Genomic DNA, 22338 nt, shown 5'->3' with positions numbered 1-22338 from the left:
AAGAGGAATTGGCTTGTGGACCAGTTCATTCCCATTTCTGAGTATACAAACTGCAATTATATTTTGCTATGGAATAGCAGCTCCTTGGCATCTACAAGGAATCTGGGATGTTACTTATTGTTGTATGTCTTATATGCAAAAAAGATGACCAGACTAAAAGCAAACAGGATTTGCTTCAAAATGTATCAAGCTCCATTAAGAAGTCTGTAAGTTCCTGCTGTAGGAGCAGCCTTAACAAATGCTAGAAAACAACTGGGAAGAAGAGGAGAAATCCTGTAACATGTAAGCAGAAGGACACATTTTGTGGTCTACTCCTTCCTAAGGTCAAAAATGCACAGTATATAGCTTGAACCATGCTAGGGTTTTTTCAGTACTGCTCAATGCGTTAGGTGAAAGATGAATATGACTAAAAGCAGGGCCTCTCCCTGTGGAGACAACTGGTAAGATTTCTTCCATCTTACTAAGATTCTGATTGATTGCTGAAGACTTTCAAGTTGAAGGCACCATTTAATTTTTTCTTACATCATTTATACCAAAGATGGGTCCTCAGTAACACATTCATATAAATACGGTACGTAAGCTGTAAGTAAAAATTGCCTGGATGGTCATGATTGTTAGTAAAATCATCACTTTGTCACCCACAAATCAGCATTTGTCACCAAGATTTATAATTGTTGTTTCTATTATTTTATTTTTCCTTTAAAAATTACATGTTGAGTACATAACTGTACACAGAAATTTATGATTACAGTAAGGCATGCTCTGTGTCCTAAAAAGCTGATCATCAAAGACAGAAATCGAAAGAAGTAATATCAAGGAAAAGGAGGAGGAGAAAGGAAAGAGAAAGCAGTAATTTGTGAAGAAAGGCTAAGACAGAAGCTAAAAGAAGTCAGTGGAGAATTTGGAGGAGGCATTTTCATACAGGCAAGAGAAAAAGAAAGCTTTAGTCATGATGTTTTAAGAAGAGAAGAGTGGGCAGAGTGGAGGAAGCTAACTAGTTAGCTGCAGGCTTAATAACAGCTTTTGTGCGGGCCAGTGTTCCCCATGATCTGACCCTTTTTTCAGTTGCTTTGCCAAACTTTAGATTGTTGGAACAGAAATTTTCCATGTCAGGTGACTTAGGCAGCTGATACACTTCAGAAGTTGTTTGGAGTGTTGTTAAAAAAGGAAAATCACTTTCTCTTTTGTGACCTTATGGTTAGGAAACATGCTTGTTTGAAAGCTCTTATGATAAAAACAAAGCCTAATGATAGTGGTTCTTTGATTTTGAAACATGTAGAGTTTTTTTTCTGTTTTTGCTTTTTTATGAACAATGGCATTTTTGTTGACCATTATGGCATTTTGGGGCACATATCCTACTCTTTCATGGGATTTGTTATTGACAAAGTTAGGTGAGGCATAGAGATGTTTTCTATGATAGTAAAGGAGGGGTTTTGGTATTTTTTTCATTACTAAATCTTTAAATATGTAGACTTTGCCTTTACTCCTAGATTTTTGGATACTCCATTTTATAGTTAGCAAGTGTAGTGGGCTTTAAAAAAAATAGTACCATTATTGCTTTTTTGATTTGTGTTATTTCAATTTCATATTAATTAGGGTTCAAATTAATTAATTCCCTCTTGATGAGGGAAAACAATTCTCCTGAAAAGTTTCATGGCAGACAGTATTAAAAGATTTTGAAGTTAGTTGGCTGAGATGTCTTAAGACAGGGAGAGGAAAGGGAGAATTGGGAGACAAAGACTGACACTGAAGATTTTGTTCTAAAGATAAGGAAGACAAAAATTAAAAAGTACTGCTGCTACACCTAAAATATTGTCCTCCCCCTCCCAATGCAACCCCATGAAATAGTTATCTTTTTTCTTTTYTTAACCAATTTTGTTAATTTTCCAGAAAAATATTTTACCCTTTGTGCAGCTGCTAGGAATTGCAGGACATGCTAGACATCCATTCTTTGCCCGTGTAGCTGGCTTTTATTGGGTGGTGCTGCAGTGATGTATTTTGTCAGGTGCAATTTACACATACTGTCCTTGACAGGAGCAATTAGCCCCAAGGATTGCCTAAGCAGAAGCTTCCTCCTGCAGTGGGCAGGATTATCATTTTTCTTTTGGTCATGATGGGCTTTCCAAACTCTCCTGGCTTCCATGGGACGTCACTCACCTGTCAGCCTTACTGGCCCTGTCCCAGCACAGCAGCAGACCCTAGGTGATGCAGCCTCTAGTGAACGGCAGTGAAACATCAACTTTTAGTACAGATTTGCTTCTTTACAAGGGGCAAGTTAGTAAGGTTCTAGTGCATTTTCAATGAAAGCAGTTTAAATAAGTCTATATGTTATCTAAAATACTTGCAGYTTTTCTACTTAGGCTTGAAAATGTTACTATCTTCTTTAATACTACAGGATAAAATGAATCGGGTACAGAAAATTTTCAGTTCAAGGACAGGTTGTGTTGCTATGGAGTCTGTGGCCTCCCAGAGAGCTTAACCGAAGAAGAAGCCAATACTGCTGGGAGAATCAGTTTCTTCAGAGCAGAGGGTCAGTGTCTGAGAAGAAAACCCCGTTTGGGGCAGGAAAGACATGCTTCCTCACAGTCTCAATTTGTCCAGCATAGAGGCTTCTGCATTATGTCCTGCCCTTTCACCTTTCTTTGTCCTGAGAAACAATAAATGAAAAATAGTAGCTGAAATTCTCTCCAGCAGCTGCTAAAAGCAATTATTCCAACTCTTTATGRAGCTTTCAGAAGCTACTCCATTGTTCTTCCTTCCAGACTTTTCAGGTCTAAGGACCTTGCAATTTTTTTTTTCTTTGGAAGGAGGGGGAAAAAAATGTCTCCATGAATGAAAAATGCAGATTTCTAACTTTTCTCAGAATTCTGACAAAGTCTTTTTTGAAGTTGCAAGTGTCTCATGTTTTGAGGAGGCTTGAAAAATCAGATGGGGACGCATGACCCCTTGGGAGTGATCTTTTGCTAGTGATGCRTCTTCTGCCGGTGATGTATCTTTTGCTGGCCGTCTGAAAATCCACAAATTGTACYTGCTCAGGGATGTAAGCTTAGTTTTGAGAATGGATGTCTGAAGAGTCTACAAAGTAGGCATCTATCCCTAGCAGTTTTATTCAGGCTTCTTAAGTTAGGGATGTTGATTCCTTATGTAGTGTTGAGAATATAAATACTTCTGAAGGCCTCCAAAATACTTTTAAGTCTCCAGAAGTTAGGAGCTACCTTTTTCTGTCTTCTCACTACAAAAATAAACCTCTGTTGCTGGTAATTACATGTACCTGTAAGCTACACACAAGAATTTCTGGAGCAATCAGGTGAAAAAAGCGGATGCAGTTGTCTTACTTGGGATCCACAGTATATTTCTCTATTATAGATAGCATTTTGTCAGCTTTAGTGTCTGCTGAATGGTGGACTCTCAACTGGAAAAGGAAGAGTGCTCCTTTTTTCATAATGATTTCTTAGCTAGAATAGAGGTTTTCATCTTTCTTCAATTAGTAGTCCCCTAGAAATTCCCAGTGCAGTTGCATGTTTATCAGAAATCGAATTTTAGTCCTCTGATAATATTATTGTCTTAGTATGGGAGGGGGGTAGTTCATGAACCTTTCAAGTCGTAGAATCATAGAATTGGTAAGGTTGGAAGGGACCTCTGGAGATCATCTAGTCCTTCTGCAGAAATYAGCCTGTTGTTCAGAAAAGATTCACAAGGGCAGAAGGACAGCAAGCAAGAGCAGGAGGACGGAGCTCTGAGTTCTGTTTTGTTCTCTCAATCTATTTATGCGTATTATCTTATAGCTCTGACATCTAAAATGCAGGAGCAGAGACAAAAAAGAAAGACAGCCTTCTCCCAGAGAYGTTCATTTCAGAACAGTTGCTGAATACAGACCCCAGCTTAATTTCTTACCTTCTGTCTTGAAGAATGTTTCTCYGTGGGTTGTACACAGGCACAACTGCAACAGAAGCCAGAGGGTATTCTACATGAGAGGAATGCCTGTCTCCTGCTGGTGTAGACATTCTCATGGAATTTGGCCAAAATAAATGGTTACCACATTTYAGTACAGTTCTTTCTCTTCCTTTTTGCTGCAGTAACACCATATAGGAAGTCAACTGGCTGCTGAAGTATGTATCACAGTGAGCATAGTATTTTGTAATTAATATYGTGTATTTGGAAATGTATTTTGCATTTGCTTTTGTGATATACATGGACTAAAATCTAGCTCAAGGGATTTGCCAGAAATTCAGACTTATCTTCCTTTTCTGTTGATGAAAACTGATAATGCATATCTTCTCTTGTCATCTTCTAGGAGAGAAACCGTTCAAATGTGATGAGTGTAACTTCGCTTCCACAACACAATCGCATCTGACACGACATAAGCGTGTCCATACTGGAGAAAAACCTTACAGATGTCCCTGGTGTGACTACAGGTAATGAGTCATTAACTAAAGCATGATGAAAGAAGGGTTAAGGTGATCAGAYGAGGTTCATTTGAAGTCACCAATAAAAATATATTGCCATTAAAACACCATCAGTGCAGCAGTAATTACATATTAAATTAGGAGCTAAATTTAAAAACTTAGTCTTCAGTATGCAGGTATTACTTTATAAAGAAAAACAAATGATGAGAAACCTTTTAGTGGTAACACTGMAATGCTAATGTTGAGTGTTTGTTTCACAGCTGCTCTAGTGTCTGTTAGAATTCTCCATGGTGAGACTACTTATCTGCATTGCCTTTTCAAATCAGTTGCAGTTTTGAAATTTTTCTCGGTTGAGTTGCAACCATTCCACCAAGAAAGGAAAAGTCCCCTAAAAGGCTTAGCAGTCTAAATATTCATCAGACACTTATTAGAACTGGAAGCAACTGGAGCTAGTTAAAGTGCTGCTGAGTCTGGTGTTTCTGCTCCAGTTTTCTCCTTGGCAGCCAAGTTTATTAGATGAGARTGGATGTAGGGTGGCTATGTGGCAAAGTCTCATCAGTTACACCATTAAARCCCATCCTATTATGATGGTACAGTTAAGCTCTCAAAATTCACATAAATGGACTATTAAGATTTCTTGTCATGCTTATTCCATGTGTCTTATGTTTGTTATAGAATAGTTATTAAATRAGCTCATGTTACTTCTTAAGTTGCTTCTTAATTCTTCTTAAGCATACTTTTTCTACAACCTTGAATACTTTACAGTGACGTRGCTAATCTGTGTGTGCTATTAAAGAATCGAGAGAAGTCATTCATAAGCARCTTATAAGATCTGAGGTTCAGTGTTCTTTAAAAAACAGTATTATATCTGAGAAATGATATATCATTGTCTAAATAAATGCCTGTGCTGTGATGCATGCTCACAAGCAAGAGAAGTTAAACATCTGATTACACCAGTATAATGTTTTTATTTTTTAAAAACTGAGTATACATCTATAATGTTCTTTTAGTATCTATTTTAATGTAGTTTCCTAAAACAAAATTATATAACAAAGGCTAGCCACTCTCATAATACCTGATTTTGCACTGTTTATGATCTACTTTAAAGAAAGCTTCTGTACAGAAAGCTTTTGCACTGATCTGTGCAGTTTCTGTACAAAAATTTCAGTTATATTGGTCCATCTATATAAAGTGAATGTTCTGTGAACTCTACTCTATTGAACAGCCATTAAATTGYTGCGTAGATCTGCAATAGACTGAACTTAATAACTCAGGTGCCTTTCAATTCTGTGCTTCCATCTTAAAGAATCTCCTTYCCTCCTGTCCCTCCTAAAATAGAAGTGATTCTTTTGGCTTCAGTACACTTTTGATCAAGTCATCTAAGAAGGCCAGGTGGCTTTGCATTCCTCAGAATGGTCACATTAAAAGATCCATGTTGAGTGAAGTGACAGCATATAAGGAACATAGTGTGACGTGATGTGCAGCAGTGAACATCAAAGCTCCTGGGAAATGCTATCTTTCTGGCGCTGCATGTTTGAAGAGGCTTACTCTTGTGGTCGTCCACTTCCGAGAACCATCCCAATAGGAAGGAATAACCTTACTACAGAACAAGATAATGAGAGAGGCGTTATGATAGGTTTAAGCATCTGACTTGGAGACACTAGTACAYGGGCATGTTGTTGATGTGAATCTGAGTTTGCAGTTTGGAGTTTGTGGCTCACACAACGCGTGGGCGCCAGCGTGGAACCTTGCTTTTCCACTGCTTAGCGTGGCAATGCGTAATGGCATTAAATGCTCTCTCTGGGAAAATGTTCAGTAAACAACAGATTATTGTTTTTCTTCAGACGGACAAGTTTTGTATGGAGTAGGAATTTCAGGAAATGACAGGTTTTGRCTAATACTATATTATATTTGAGGTTATTAGGGAAGAAGCAAACATCGCTTACTCATTTTATCAAGATTAACAGGAAATCTCTGAGCCTCCATATTATTTGAAAATCATTGTTTTGTGATAGTAGGATGTTTCCTTCCCTCGTAGGCCAGTTTCGACCTATTCTTTGAAAAAACGATCTCTACAGGCATCAGCATATGCAGCYTTGATTCTGCAAGAACTTTTTTCTGAGCTCAGGTGAAAAACATCTGGCAGGGATGCAGAAATCAGAGCTGTATTACTGCTGCGCATTCAGAGAGGCGGTGAGGCACTCTGCAGAGGAGTCAGTAGTGGGCCTGCTGTATTTATTAGCCCAGCAGTCCTACTTGTGCTGCCAGTTTCCACAGTCCTGGGATATTAGCCAGCTTTGTTGGCAGATACATTTTATGAATTCTATCCACCTCTTGAATTTTTTCCTCTTTATTTTTTACCGTATTTTTAAGGGAATCACATGTTGCCTGCTTATTAACTCACCTTTTGCAATCCCTTTTCATGAAGAAAAGGTATTAGCAACTCAGCAAGTAATGTTCTTCAAACCAGTTCAGCAGACTATTTACTCTGTGAGCGTCACCCAAGCAAAATGTGACATCAAAGTTTTAAAACCTGCAGATCTAATAATAAAATTAACCCCTATGCATAGTGGTTAAGTTCTCACTTAGGTGATTTCAGCTCAGCCATTGTACTGTAAGTTCCTCCAGACTATTTCAGATATTGCTGTTTAGTGTTGCTTGGCAACTACAGACTCTTTAATGACCTTTGTAGTTTCACTGAGATGAATATCCCCCATTTTGTGTATGGATATGGAGTGTRTTATTGTTAGTGCTATCATAACATCTCCTCTCACTGGTAGGTGAAGTCATCTTCGTACTCTAAAAAGTAGTGTGGGACATTTGAATAAAGAGTGTCTAAGTACTAGATATTTTTAATTATTCTCGTTCAACTCATCAGTGCTCAAAGGGTTCTTAGAGATTACTGATTTCAATCTTTTTAATGGGAAGAAATTGTGAACAATCATCCTGCAAAAACTCTTGCCAAACAAGTGAATGAAAGACTAACTAACCTTGGCAAGAAGAAGAGAAACAAAGGCTATTAAAAGAAACAAATCTGAATTTAGGAACTACTATTAAAATGTGGATCATTTGTGACTGTACGTGTACCTAAAACTGATCTTTTCTTTCTTAGCAGCAGAAATAAGTGGAATAGACTATGGGATACTGTGAGAAATAGATTGATTTTGGCTGCATAGAACAGAAAAAGAAAATTATTCTTTATAACCCTCAGACAGCAAGGAAAGTTTTTTTCTTAACTAGGAAAAGGTATGAAGTGATGTGATTTTTCCCAAGTGAATAATAAATTAATCCATTTTTTTTCCTCACAAATTATACAATTTCAATAGAATACCTATTCTCCAAAAGAAAACAGGGACAGTTTTCATAATTTTATTTTACTGAGTTGCTTTTATAATCTATGTTTATGGTTATAGTTAATTGTTTTTGCAAAATTTTATCTTCCTTCTCTGCCTTTTGTAGTGTAGTCAGTTGATATTTTCTAAATCTGTAACTTATCGATAACAAAGAAATGAATTTCTGATTTTTCTATCTGTAACAGTAGTATCCAACTTCTAGTTGTGATCATAATTTGAAATCATATTTTCAGTTTATTTTTTTAAAACCTAATTCATTTTGGAGGAAGAAAGAACATCTCTCAAATTTACTTATTTAAAGTTTAAGCTGCTATTCCACTGTATTTCACATTTATATTTTCAATTTAAGTTCATCCTATTTAGATATAAATATGCACGTATTTCCCTTGCATTTATTACCTCAAATCACACTGTGTCTCTCCATTCTTAAGTCAATGTACTTCRTCTTGCAATAATATCTGTTATTAGAAGGAATCTGATTTTAGTCATGTGTTAGGCTTTAAAGCCAAGTCCTATCAGTACTGATTTTTCATGCATTTATCACAGCTTCTTAGGTAAATAATGATTTATGTTAGCCGTGCATATGTGAAGGGTTATTTTAGTACAAAGTGGTTTCAGATTACTCTGTTTTAGGGAGAGTAAATGGCGCACCCCTGCTTTTCCAGCATATTCGAATATTTTGGATTTTAGGGCTTGGGAGGAACACTAGCTTAGTTCTGTGATATASAAACATCTTTGCTACAACTTTGACCAGGGGACTGTGGGACAGGTATAATGTTACGCTACTGTATGCCTTCCCTTTTCTGTAATTAAAGAAAATTACTCTCATTCTTCTGGGACTCTGCTGCATGGTTTAATTATGCACATGCACTTGGGGGTAGGGTGAGGGTGAGGGGAGGAGGGAATGGAAAGCAATATCTACAACATTGATGATGTTCCATTGTAGTAGATAAGAGAGTTTAGAAGCTTTATAAAATAGCCACACTAGCAAAACAGCATTAATTCCATAACTGCACCTTTCTATAAAGTATATGACTTGTGAAGGATGTCTTACAAGACTGAGAATGAATAGCATACATTTTTAATATGATTATGTAAACTAAAATAAATATTTTACATTTATTATGCATAATAAAATAATTAGACAACATTCTGCAATGGATTATGGCATCTGAAATTCCAGCTGCAGAAGGATTCATTGCATAGTTTCAGCAGCAGCAGCAGCATGACTTAGGGGGAGTGACTCCACAGGGGCTACTTTTCCTTTTTTAGACAGCTTCCCTAGGGAATTCCTATTTCCCTCTGACTTACAGTATATGTTCATAGGTTGTAAAGACCAGTTTATAATACACTCCAAGATTTGAATCTAAGTCATAAGAATGTGCAAAATAAGTGTTTTCTCTCTATGTTTATTTTGGTGAGTTTAATAACCTTTAGTTGTCTTGATATGATTGCATCAGCTGAGCACTATTCCCTAGTTATATCAAGAACAGCTAGGGACTATTTTAAATACTGAGGTAACAGTATGTACTTGCTCATCATAAAACTGTAAGGCTGTTAAGGCAACTTCTACATAAAATAATGAAACAGTATATTTATCATTAAAATGTTAGCCTTTATATGTTTTTTGTAGCCAGTGAAAWTTAATATGCATGTATAAGAAATAACCAGGTTATACAATTCTATGGAACATTAGGCTGATGATGACTACAAGTGGCAACCAGCAGTACACTGTGGAAAAACACCTACTTCTATACCACAAAGGCAACATTGGGCAAAAAAGTGCAAATACTTTGTACTAGGAGGGACGTGCTAAGGARAATAATGCATGTGTGTGTAGTAGAGCAAACTGGGCCTTCAGAAAGCACTTACGCTTACATTGTGATCAGCAGCAGGAGTTGAAGATATCCAGCACATTGTGTTAGCATACTTATAAACAAATGAAGGTAGAAGTTTAGAGAGAAATTCTGTTAATGCATGGGCGTAGTTCCCAGATGTGAATATCTCAGAATGTTATCCCACCCGCAGTTTTTAATAAACATTCATATAAAATATTTGATAACATTTATATTAATCTGGAATAAAGGATACAATAGCATTCAAGTCTATGAAAGGAAAACATTCTGATATAAGATTTAGATATACCAAAAAAACCATTATTTATTATTATAATATTATTCTAATGAATGCATAACATGCAGGGTTATGGTTAGTATTAGTCCTTTTGTGGATGTTTCTATGTTGTAATAAAACTATTTCATATTTACCTAAATTATAACTGAAAATTCATATGGTAAATTCAGACTAAAAATATGAAATATGACAGTGCAACATACAGATCAACTATTGTATTCACCAATAGACTTGGCTTTGAATGTAGTTCCTGAAAGTCAGAAACTTGCAGAAGCCAGAGTGCACATGAATAGTAATACAGTCTTACTGGGAGGTGTGTGCATTGTCTGAACTAATTGAGAAATTCTACCTTTACAATTATAGAGAATTGTGTTGGTGGCAATGTAAAAGGAACTTAAACTTTTTTCCTCTCAGCTCTCCCCATTCTTTTTGCCAGAGGTAAATCTGACTGCATGGACTGCTTAAGAAAAAATGTGTACTTACTRGCTCTAAAATATGTATATATACATGTGCATACATGTATGTGGATGTACAGAGTTTTGATGACTGTTCTATTCCAAAATCACCCTCTTAGAGGTTTTTGCACTGTGTGTACATCTGCAGTCACTCTGTGAAGCCGGTTGCTTTCAGTGTATTTAATCAATATCACAGTAATCACACTATACTTGCTATAAGGGTAAAGCAAATTTTTATTTATTTTAATGAATAGTACTTATTCATCACAATGTGGAATCCATCAGTAATTCCATGAGCATTGGTAGCTCAAAGTTCTTTTGTTGTTTTTTCTTTTTTATTTCTCTTTATTTATTCCTGTGTTCCAAATTTCTCCTGCGGCCACTATAGCTAAAAGGCACCAAAAATCTACTTTTTAATTTAGTGAATCTGTTATTTTCAGGGTAACACTGAACCACAGATCTTGGGATTTTAAGGATCTACCTAAATATAATTAAACTAAGGATGAAGTTGCAAATATTATGAGGCTGTAGCCTCATTTGGATTGAGTCTGTTGAAGAACAACGCTTAATTGATGTGTCTAAGCCGAAATAGATGCTAAATTATTCTGACCCATTGGCAGTAATGTCGTATAGTCATTTTGACATTAATGTAAAAATTCCAATATGATTTTAATTCCTGTCAGCTTCTCTCTGTTGCAGCTTGTTGTGATCGTAGCTCAGCTCCCTATCAGTTAGTACACACTTCGGTTTAAGTTCTGCAAAAACATTCTCAGGTTCCTGAGTTGTTCAATAATTACTGTCTTCCCTTTGCTGTTCAAATTTGGGCTTTATCCTTGAACTCTGCATGTTCTAAAACAACCTTTTTTCTGCTGTACGGGTATATTTTGTTTGAATCAAAGTTCCATATACTCAGGCCAAAACTTGGAGTATTTGATGCTTTCAAAATGAGAATAAAGGCACTTCATGAAGTGGACAGAAAGATTACTATGTTAGTCTTCTATTTTCATTATACATTTTAATTTCTCTAACTCACACCTCTTTTGTCCTATCACATGTCTTATGTCATCACTGTCTTATCACTTCCTCTTTCTTCAAGGAGTATAAATATATTCAATATAAAAACAGAGCTATATTTATATTTAATACATATTTTATTAATTAATTTATAAATGTTGGACACAGTCCCCTGATTGGTAGTTAGCAATCTTTGAAAATATTATGGTAGAATTATAGGCCTTAGAGATGAAACTAGTTTGTTTTAATATGCACAGCTTATTCTTCAGGCAATGTGACTACATGCATGTATAAAAGCGTGTGTATTTAACTTTGTCTTTACAATACAACATTCCCTCTTCCTTTCTTGTCTTTTCACATGTGACATACAAAACAACCTTGAAAAGTTAGGAAGTGACAGGAAGCAAATTCAGTTCAATAACAGTTCTAGAAAGAGAAGTAGCCATGCTGAGGAGGGAGAGAGAGAGAAACATAATTGTTCTTTAAAGTCTGAGGAAAAAAATTTTGCTGGACAGAAGGTAGAAGAAGGGAAAAAGAGGAGAAAACCAGAGCTTTTCTGTTTGAGAAAAATTTGCTGCTTCTAATGATTTTGTAAGAAATATTCATTTTATTGAAACTAAATGAAGCAACTGACTGATTGCAGAACAAGCAGAACATCCTTGCTGCTATGACAGCTTCTGATTCCCTCTGCGTTTGTATATTAGGGCACATTGGGCACCAGAACTGTCTGGATTTCAAGGCTTCCTACCTTGCAATTGGAAATTGTAGGATAGATTTGGGAGTCCTGCACCTTGGGGCAAGTCTGAGAAGTGTTTTCCAGAGGCCACAATACAGTCTGGGGGAGCTGCAAATCTTGGGCAGGATCTGCTKCTGGGGCTTGGGAAGCTGAGTGTTCACAGGGTCTCTCTGGTAGGGCGGACAACGGAAAGCCTCACTTGACCTCTTTGACTCTCYTGATTATCTACTTTGGGGAAAGAAGTGTGGAAGATGTGAGAGATCTGACTTTCTGGGCCATTGCTTCACAACCCACAGGTTGAAAGCTGCTGCTTAACTTGAGGCAGCAAGAACTTTGACAAGAATAAGGAGAGCTTGTCTCAGAAGGGCTGAGAGTGCCTCAGGGCCTTCCATGGGGTTGCCTTTCTCTTTTCTGAGCTGCTGTGAGCAGATAGTGAGGTCCAGATAGGTAAATGTCATGTAGAGAGCACAGGGAATCATGTATACATCAATTGTCTTTCTCTAAACTATTTTGAAGACTCTATTTTCTGATACTATACTTCTATTGAAGTTCAGGGATCAGGGATCTGCCTTTTCTTGAGGCTCCTAAACAAAGACAATCTGGAGAGGAGCTTATTGTCCAAGTATCTTTTACTAACTTACTGATTATGACTACTTTATCCTTGACTGGGATTTTGGTAGTGTGTGGTTTTGCTAGTCCTGCTTAGGTTTGAATAGCAGGTGTAGATATTGTTGAGACTTCTTAGGGACTTTCTTTTAATAGTTACCGTTAAAACCCTCAGATTTGGTATTGCAAGTGATCAGTGTTGCTCTGGTGTTATCATTGTTCGTTTTAAGGAAAACCACTAAAAGAAATACAAGATACATCCATATGTTAGGTGCTGATCTGTTAGCATTTTAGTTTCCAGTCTCTTTTCTTTCTAAAAAAACTAGAAGTGGTGTTAGTAGCATTCACAGAATGTGTGTGTTACTAGGTTTGTTTGTTTAGATTTTCATCTTTAACCTGCATACCACATAATACTGCATTGAATTTTTTGCTTCGATCTTTTTCTTAATATGTTCTTTTAACAATGGAAAAATAATTAATGCAAAACAAAAGCTAGAATCCAAAAATTCCAAAATATATATGAAAAAAAGATGTCCTGCATTTTTGGAYACCTTGGTGCATGGATATTGCTTTTTCTTTTATATTCTCAGAGAAAAAGTGAAATCTCTAAGGCACTCCTAATATTTGCCTCTCGGATTATTTTGTGGCTCAGTGTGCTGGGAGAAACATGCTGCTGCCATGCTCTTTTCCCTTCTCTSCCCCACGTGGGTTGAGTGGAGACTTTCTTCACTATTCCCCATCTGCTCCAGTAAATGAACAGAAATAGGTAGGGAATGGGAACTGAAACTGACTGGAAATAGCTGATGCTGTTCATAGCCCAAGAGCAAASTACTTCCTCTTTGAAGTGAAGAAGAAGCCACTTTTGACTCTCAAAACCTGCAAAGCGTTCCCTTATGCTCCCAGGGTAGATAGCACAGTTACACACTTACGTCAGCCTCAGGCTAGCTACGGACCAATCCCATTCTGTGCAGCTTTTTCTTCCACTTCCGTGCAGAACAGCCAAGCACACCATGATTCATAGAATATAGCTGTGTGTGTGTGTGTGTGTGTGTGTGTGTGTGTGTGTGTGTGTGTGTGTGTATTTAAATAGTGCTTTAAAGTAACATACTTCTAATGTTCTTCAGCAATGCTGTCTTTTTCTATTTTTGGTGGTGATACCATTTTACAAAAACACAACTAGAAACTCTGCAGTTCATAATACTGTAAAGCTTGTGTTATAACCCTATAAATACATCGAGTGGTTCTAGTGACTTCATAAAACACTAGAATATCATCCTAGTAGTTTACTGTGATATTACTGGTTCCCCTTAAAATAGAGTATTTATAGCTTTATATTTATCACTTAAGCACACTCTTCTTTCAATCTCAGTTCAAGCTAATTATTGATTCTCTGTAGTGGCTCTGGTGTTGAAGACACGATTTCTTTTGCTAGAAAGCCAGTGTGAAATGTCATCCCCTGCTAGGCGTCTTGAAAATGTTCCCCTTTGAAATTTGGCATGCACAGTCTACAGGCCAAATAATTCTTAAAAACATTCTGAGATTGTAAAAGATATTAAGAGATGGGGTGAAAATATGAATTCTTCAATTTGGATTATTTTTTGATAGAAAATTTTGGCATTTCATGCATCTCTGATAAAAAGCTCGTGGTAAAGTCCAACCAGAGAACAAAAGTTTGGAGATATCTGTTATGGATATTTTAACATATAGACAAACCATTAGTAACTCATTTTCTTTCCAGGAAAGAGAAGGTGTGTTTTTACTTTAAAAGGGCAGTTTTTATTAATCAGTTAATGAATGCTGATTTTTAGCCTGATGTCCTAACTTAGCTTAAACTTGCACGAGGCCATCCAGTCATCCATCTTCTGGCAATTCCTTTAAAAACTTTTTAAGCTGTTGGACAGTTTCAGTCAAAGCTGACAGGACATAGTAGTTGCTGAGATGATTTAAGTTCCTACATTACTTAAGTTCCTACATTACTCTTAAAAGAGCTGCATGAGGAACGGGGATTAAAAAATCCCAAAACACAGAGGAACAGGCAGGCAAAATTCAGCTGTTACAGCTTTCTGCTTGCTCACAACCAGATAATGTATGTTTTCAGGCTGGCCACCCAGCATGGCTGTTTTTTTCTTGCCTGATGGGAGTATCTTGAAGGATGCGTTGGGGAGTTCCCATTACTGCAGAGGGAGAATTAGTTAACAGTTCAAAAATCCAAGGGAAATCAGGCTTCATTTGCTACGGTGTTCATGTATCAGTGTTTCTGGGTCCAAAATTAACTGTTGCAAGTAGTCAACACAGGTCATTTTATAAGGATGTTAAAAACTATCAAGTGTATTTTTCTTTAGAAAAGACATTATTTGGTAGACTGAAATATCCTGAAGATTGAGAATACTGATATTTCTTACTCAGTGAATAGGAAGCAGCTTTTTGTTATGGACAGATTATTCCATAACTGCTGTCTTTGGTATTTATTCCATTTTCTTTTAGGTTATTTAGTGCTGAACTGTGACATAATACATGGGTCTAGAAAGATGGTATTTGTTCAAACTTTACTTCTGTTCTTCACATAAATACAAATATTTTCACATGTTTTTAGTAACAATGAGCACCCACAAATTCTCCATCTCATATGGCAGTCCAGTGGCTCTCCACCTATTTGGAATTCAGCCTTTTCATTTGGTGACTAAATGTGATTTTCATCACATTTTAATTTGAATTTTAATTACCCATCCTTTAAGATTTTGATCAGCACTAATAAATTATAACGAAGTCATGTTATATGGTATTTAGTTGATAGATTTGGTATGCTAAAATCTAGTCATTTTGAGGAGCAATAAAAATATATTCAAGTAGAAGAGAGGTTTCAAAGATAAAGGAATTCCTACCAGATTTGTTGAAATCTGGCTCAGAATGAGAGAAGTCTTAAATTAGAGCCCTTGTTAGGGAAAAAGCAGGTGACTGCTCTCCATTCTGTTTAAATAAATGCAGCAAGAGCAAGTCAGGTAGTCAGCCTTTACATGCTAGCCAGTGCATGCAGCCTGAAAACTGCTGTGTGTTGCCTGATGGTGGTGCGAAGAGAGATGAGGTTACAGTGTTGGGTGGAGCTGTGGAGATAAAGGACAAGGTGGGCTCTATTAGTGTTTTAGGTTGCAGAAGAATATTTTGAAAGATAAATACAGTATTTGTTTGCTCTAGCTGAGTTCTTGTCCCCTCTAATGTATAATAATAAGAGAGTCTTCATTTTCTTTCCCTGTTCTGAAATCCCTGTTTTTAGCTTCATTTCACCAGAAGCATGGTAGGAGTACTGTAACAAGAAGGTTGGTAACTAAGTTCCTCTGCATCTAGGCATCTCTGCTTCATAGCTCAGTGGGGAGTCAATTCTCACTGAAGGAAAGGTTGGGTAGTGTCTGCTGTCATATGGGTGAGGCTCTAAAACAAAAATAAAGACAGGGGATGAAGTCCTGGCCACACCAGTGTTAAGCACATCACTTTTATGTCCTCAGTGAAGCCAGGATTCTCCACCTATCATGAAGTACTTGCTTCTTGAGAGACAAACAGAAAGCCATTTGGGTAGAAACACCTTTGACAAGAATTTTTATCCTGAAAAGTAAAAACAAAACAAAATAACACCCAAGTACATTGTGGGATCAAGTACCTAGATACTTCCAGTTTCCACTGATCTTTGCAAATTAGATCCAGTTCCCCTAAATCATGCTAAAAACTGTCTACACCAGCTACTCCTTTAGGAGTCCCCTCTCTGCTGAGTTTGCAAGCTCTTAAGTCACCGAGGCATGCTCAGAAGTGTCTGTTCTGGGGAGACAGGCCTGTCTCAAGCTCTTCCATTTACCTTGTAGGTGAGCAGGCTCCTATTCCTGTATTCCTGGGTGTATCTTAGAAGCAAATAGACAAGCTAGGATTAACTTAATTAAGAATGGCAGTGCCATCCACAGTAAGTCTATTTGGTGTTTAGGATACTCAGCTGAGAGGACACAGAAGAGGTTTTTGAGTGTGAGGAAAAGTTGTGTAGGAACCATAACTGAAAGCAGAACAATTGGCTGTTTTCACTGTCCGTTGACAGAATTGCAAGAAGAAGARAGTATGTGCGGGATATTTCACACCAGCTAATGCCATTCCTGGGTTGCAGGAGAATTAGATTCAGCCCTGCTCAAGTTAATGAGAGCCTGGAACTCAGAATTTCTACTTCCTAGGACAGTACTTTAATTTCTTGTCTATTATGTAAAAGATAAGGACACCAGTCTATCCCTTTCCTGAGCAGAAGGTGCTCCTGACATTTCCTGTAGGTTCCYTATACTTTTTTTAGAAAAGGTAGACAGTTAATTTAAGTGAACGAGATTATCCTCCTCTGACCTGCATTAGTTCTTACTTCTGTTAATTGTAATGGGAATTTGCATGGTTATGGTAGACAGACTGAATTGCTGTCCAGTAAGGCTGTGTACCTAAATGAGGCAGAAGCTTGTTTCTACGCTGTTTAATGGTGCATTGTGTCTCAAACCTGTGGCTGCTCTATTTGTCCCAATTTTGTGCATGTCATATCCTTTTCAGTGCTTAGATTATAATTTTTATGAGGTCAAGGCTGCTTTCTCTGTCGTTCCTCCATGCAGTATGTGGTATAACATCATTCTGGATGATGTGTTAACATTGAAAGGCAATATGCTGTGTAGCGAGCACATGCCAGCTTTCGTGGAGCTAATTTTCACATCTTAAATATAGGGTTGCTCTTCACTATAAGAATGTAGGACTGCCTGTATACTTATGGTGAAACCCTTCTGTTGCCAGAACTGTGCTACRGCTTAATGGCTAGAATTTTAAAGAACCTTAAACAACTGGGAGACTGAATTCAGTTGAATGCAATTTCAGTGCCTACTTCCTGTCTCTTTAGCAAATCTTGTCTCTCATTTCTAGGACTAGTAATCCAATACCTTTCMTGAAAACTAAATGCGTGAACAGATTTTTCAAATACTTGGGCATGTGCAATCTTCAGGAATTGTCATGATCAGCCTTGGCTGTTTTAGTCTGGTTTTATTTTTAAATCTGACCTTCAATATGTGTCTTTCCAAATACATTTCTGTTTTCTTTGTTGTTTTTCCTTTTTTTTTGAGATCATGTCATTGTTATATAGCTGGAGAAAGAGTTGTACTGAAAGCAATGGATCTCGGAATGCAAGTGGAGACTATTTTCTTTAAAGCACAGCTTCTTGAGCTATAACCATCTAGTACTTAGAAAGAAAGGACAGTGGAGTGTTGTGAGCCATATTCTTCTCTTGATATTCAGTTCATGTTAGTAAGCTGCTATTCTGTAAACTCTGTTGGAAATAGCCCTGCTATGTATGGATTGCTTTCCTCTCAGTAGTAAAAAAACAAACAAACAACCAAAAAAACCCCAAACACTGTATATATCAGATAACAAAAAGGAAACAAGTATATATATAATTTTTCCCTAATTTTCTATTTACTTAATTTATGTTTACTTTTGGAAAATATTTGGATTATTTATAATAGTTATACAATAAACTCTTGTGGCCTCTAAGAGGTATGTGGATTAATGACTTCTCTATGAAATGTTTTACAACAGAGTACTGTTGTAAAATACCGCTGAGTACTGTGGTATTTTAGAATGACTGCTTAGTTAAAATAGTCACTAAGGGCATATTTATTCACATAGACATTCCTTTTTTTTTTTTTTTTTTACTAACTATCCATTCTGACTTGATTCAGTAGTGTACCACAGTATACGTATATATGATATTAAACCTATGAATAGGTTCAGTTGTTTTAAAGTTGCTTGTGCTTCTTAGAATGCTATACTGAATTAGGCCTTCAAGGACTGTGTTACTGTGATACAAAATATGTACAGTCAAAAGAATCCTCTGGTTTTATATAAAAGGCGAGGGGTGTTTTTTTTTTTTTTTTTTAAGAGTGGAATATATGTTTTCTTTAGCTGTAAAAGCACAATCAAGGCAACATGATAAGTGAGTCAGTGTTGTAAAAGTAAAACTAATTTTGCCTTCACTCACATGAGCTATAGAAGGAGGAAGCTTTATTGTCCCTGGGAAGGTGATAAGGCAGAGTAATTGTATATTATACTGTCCTGGAACATCTGCCTGAAGACTGTTGGAGCAATTCATCTATCATGGACGATACAGCATGTTTTGTCTTTCTGCTTTAACCCATCCCCACTGCTGGCCTGCACGAAGGTTTTGATAGGGACTGTGCCTGGGCTGGGGCTCACATTAATCAGTCCCCTTGTTCAACACTCCAGCTGACATAATTACAACCTGCGCACAGCAGTTATTCAAGTCGAGTCCTTGTCACTCGTGGTGCGAAACTACACAGCTCAGATCCCGAAGGAGATTGCCTTATCACACAGAACAAGGGCTCACAGGAGTTGAAGAGAATAGAAATGGGAAAATGTCTTCCGGGAGTACTATATATTCCTTTAAAATAAGACATTTGAGAGACTTACAAGGGACAAAGAGAAGCATTGTGCAAGGTCTGAAATGAACAGGTTATTATTTTTAAAAGGATTACACAGGCCATTTTTGTGAAATGGACGTGGATTATTAAATAAATTCAGTGGTCTCTCTCTCTTATCATTCAGTGACTCTGCCCTATTAGTTTTCTTCAGAAGTGATAAAATAGTTTTTGACTTGTGTAAGGTTTAAGTATCTCTCAGTAGAAATCATCAGAACACAACTAATAAAAGTGCACATATTATACCAGTAAAATTGGCACACACATAAGGGAAGATCCAGAAGGATCAGAGTTAAGGGCAAAAGAAGAACCATGCAAAAGGGCTTTCAAAGATGAGCAAGTTCATTAGTTTCTGCTGTAGTATTATACAGGAATGTGAAAGATGAGGCCAAAGAACAAGCTTCATGTTTTACCGTTTTTGCCTTTTTCCTGTTAACTCTCTGTGGGACAAAAGGCAAGTCTGTAGCACCATATATACTAAATGGAAGGAGTTTACTTTCATATAGCTGGACCTTTTATTATTATCATTTTTTTTCTCCAAGCAGAACATTTGCATACAAGATCATAGGATAATTTACTCACCATATATCTATGAAATTCCTCAATATGACGTATTTTCATTGGCACTTTAGCTCAGAATGCTATCCCCTTCGGTTTGAATTTTTTCCATCTTGGGTACTAGATCAGCCTGTGGAAGCAAGCACTTCAGGCAATTCCTATTCTTTTCAATCAATAGGCTTGCCATGGTTTCTCATTTAGTTAAAATACAGCTTCTAATATTTAGACATAATTGTGTAGAGTTGAAAGAACATAAATTATCTCTTCTGGGTGGTCCAATTTCAAACTAATACTTTTACAGGACAGCTTATCTGGGGCTTTAGGATTGTTTGAAGTAAAAGTGTTAGAAACTATTTTATACATTTTACTTTGCTTATATGCACCTCAGTCTTTGCTAGGTAAGTAAGTTAACTATATAGTTCAGTGCTTTGATTCAGCTATACCCCATTTTAGTATCTCTTAGTGAACTACACAGCATGTTGAACCTGCTGTGTAGGTCTACTTTGAAAAACTAGCTACATGGAAACTGTAATTTCTTACTGATCACAGAAGCTCAGTACGCAAGTGTACTCTTGTAGGAACAGAAATTAAGTTTTGCTGCTTACTCTTAAAACCAGTCTTCTGTGGATGAGTGATGGCTGTGAAGTAAGCTCGAAGTACAGAGCCAAATGCTACATTTACCTATATTTGTGCAGACAATGGCATAATGAGGACATAATATGAAGAGAATGATGTTTCTCTGATATATACCTTCAAGGCACATTTTGAATTAGAAATATCAGATAATCAATCACACTTCCAGCTAAAGAACCAGATTTGACTTTCAGGACATACGATGGGTTTGCAGTATTGACAGCCAGGAAGACTGTATTTTAATTTGCAGACTGAACAAATTTCCATGACATCATGGAAACAACAAATGTCTGACCCCAGTATGACATTTTTCAGACTTAAACTCTACTTCTTGCAGACTTTAAGCCAGGAAAGAGCCTTAAGCTGAGCTAGTCTGACCTTCTACATAAAACAAACTACACAGTGTTTTCCAGTTTGCTCTGTATTGAGCTCCTTTGACTAAAAAATAATCTTCTAGAAAATTTTGTCTTTCAGAAGGACATTGAGGTTTGATTTGAAAACAACAACACTTGGTGAACCCATTCYCCTTGTGTAAAGGGTTAATTGCACTAATTTCTGAAGAAATTGTGTTTTACTTCTCATTTGAATTTGTCTGTAACTTGTAGTCATTGCTTTTGTTAAAGCTTTTCTCTGTGTTAAGATGCCTCAATATCATGCATTTGTTCTCTGTTAAGTTACTCATGCTCTAAGCTCAAGTCTAATAAGCAAAGCAGAGTTCTTTATTTTTTTTTATTTATTCTTACCTCATATTTCTATTGTTAGCCATTTTGTGGCTGTGTTCTTTTTAAAAGGTAGGCACTTATGTGGGAAGTAGCTATTCTAGAATTAGTTTCCCTAGTGTCATAAACGGAACTTTACATCCTCACATTTGCTTGCTACCTCCTTGTTTATACATCTAAAGATGACATGGGACCTTTCTGCTTATTACATTGCAATGGAAGCTCAAATTAAACTGTTGGTCCAGTAATCCCTAAATCATTTTCAATGTCACAGCTTTTCAGAGTATGTTCTCTCATTCTGTAAGTTACTTGCATCCTTTTGTGCAAAGGTGTGAGACCTAATATTTTATTGTATTTGTATGTATTTTTGTTGAACAGGCCTAGTTTATGAAACCATACAGCTCATTCTATATGGCTGCAGTGTCATTGTTATTAATCATACTACCCAATTTTAGTGTCATCTGCAAATTTTATTAGCAGTGATTTTATATATACTTTTGGCATGCATAACAGAAGTGAATCTTTCAGACAGTTAATGTTGATTCCAAAGATAAATCAGAGCATTTGAAATGAGAAATAAAATGACCATCTCTTTTTTGCATAGGGGGGCTCAGCCTGGGAAAGGACAAGAAGAGGCAATATATTAGCATTAAAAAAATACTTAGAGCAGAGATTGTACAGACTATAGTGCTCTGGATATGAAACCAGGCTGCAAAGCAACAGGATCTGCCCTCTAGGGAGCTATGTTGTCACTAAAATGGCTGAAGGATCTGACACAAAGGCCAGTTGGAAGAAGTGCCATCTGCATCTGAGATTGACAGGCAGCCTTTAGGGTCTGTTGCTATCATTTCTGACTCTGGCGACATTAGGAGTCCAGTTTCATCTCGTTGCAGCTACCAGACTCCTCACCCTTTCGGAGGCTCCGTCTGCACTTTTATATTTGTGAAAATATTTTATGAATTTCAGAGGATATACAAGCAGAGCCTACAGAATTGTTCAGARTAACTTTATGTGGTCATTAAATGAAATACAATGGGGAAAAAAATTGATGTTGAAAGGAAAAGTGTGTCTTCAATTAAACTCATCCTAGCTTTTTTAAAAAATGGATGCTTTCCATGGCCTCATTTCAGTAAGGTATTTGATCATGTACATAAATTTAAGCTTGTGAGTCATCCTTTTGAAGTCAATGGGACTGCTTGTACTGAAGTTGCACAAGTGCATAAGTACCTTGCTAAAT

At 36.8% G+C, this 22338-nt stretch overlaps 1 protein-coding gene across 2 annotated transcripts in view; it reads left to right on the top strand.

Moving 5' to 3' along the window:
* ZNF407 (zinc finger protein 407) overlaps window positions 1-22338 on the top strand; it is a 351735-nt gene that overhangs the window by 219000 nt on the left and 110397 nt on the right. For both annotated transcript variants that reach the window (XM_085323770.1, XM_085323769.1), the window contains one exon: window positions 4295-4415. In XM_085323770.1, coding sequence (XP_085179896.1) covers window positions 4295-4415 — 121 coding nt within the window. The remainder of the gene's footprint in view (window positions 1-4294; window positions 4416-22338) is intronic.

Source organism: Rhea americana, unplaced genomic scaffold, assembly GCF_003343005.1.
Source record: "Rhea americana isolate MKP2758 unplaced genomic scaffold, rheAme1 scaffold_87, whole genome shotgun sequence".
Taxonomy (NCBI): domain Eukaryota; kingdom Metazoa; phylum Chordata; class Aves; order Rheiformes; family Rheidae; genus Rhea; species Rhea americana.
This window is presented reverse-complemented; position numbering and strand designations above follow the sequence as displayed.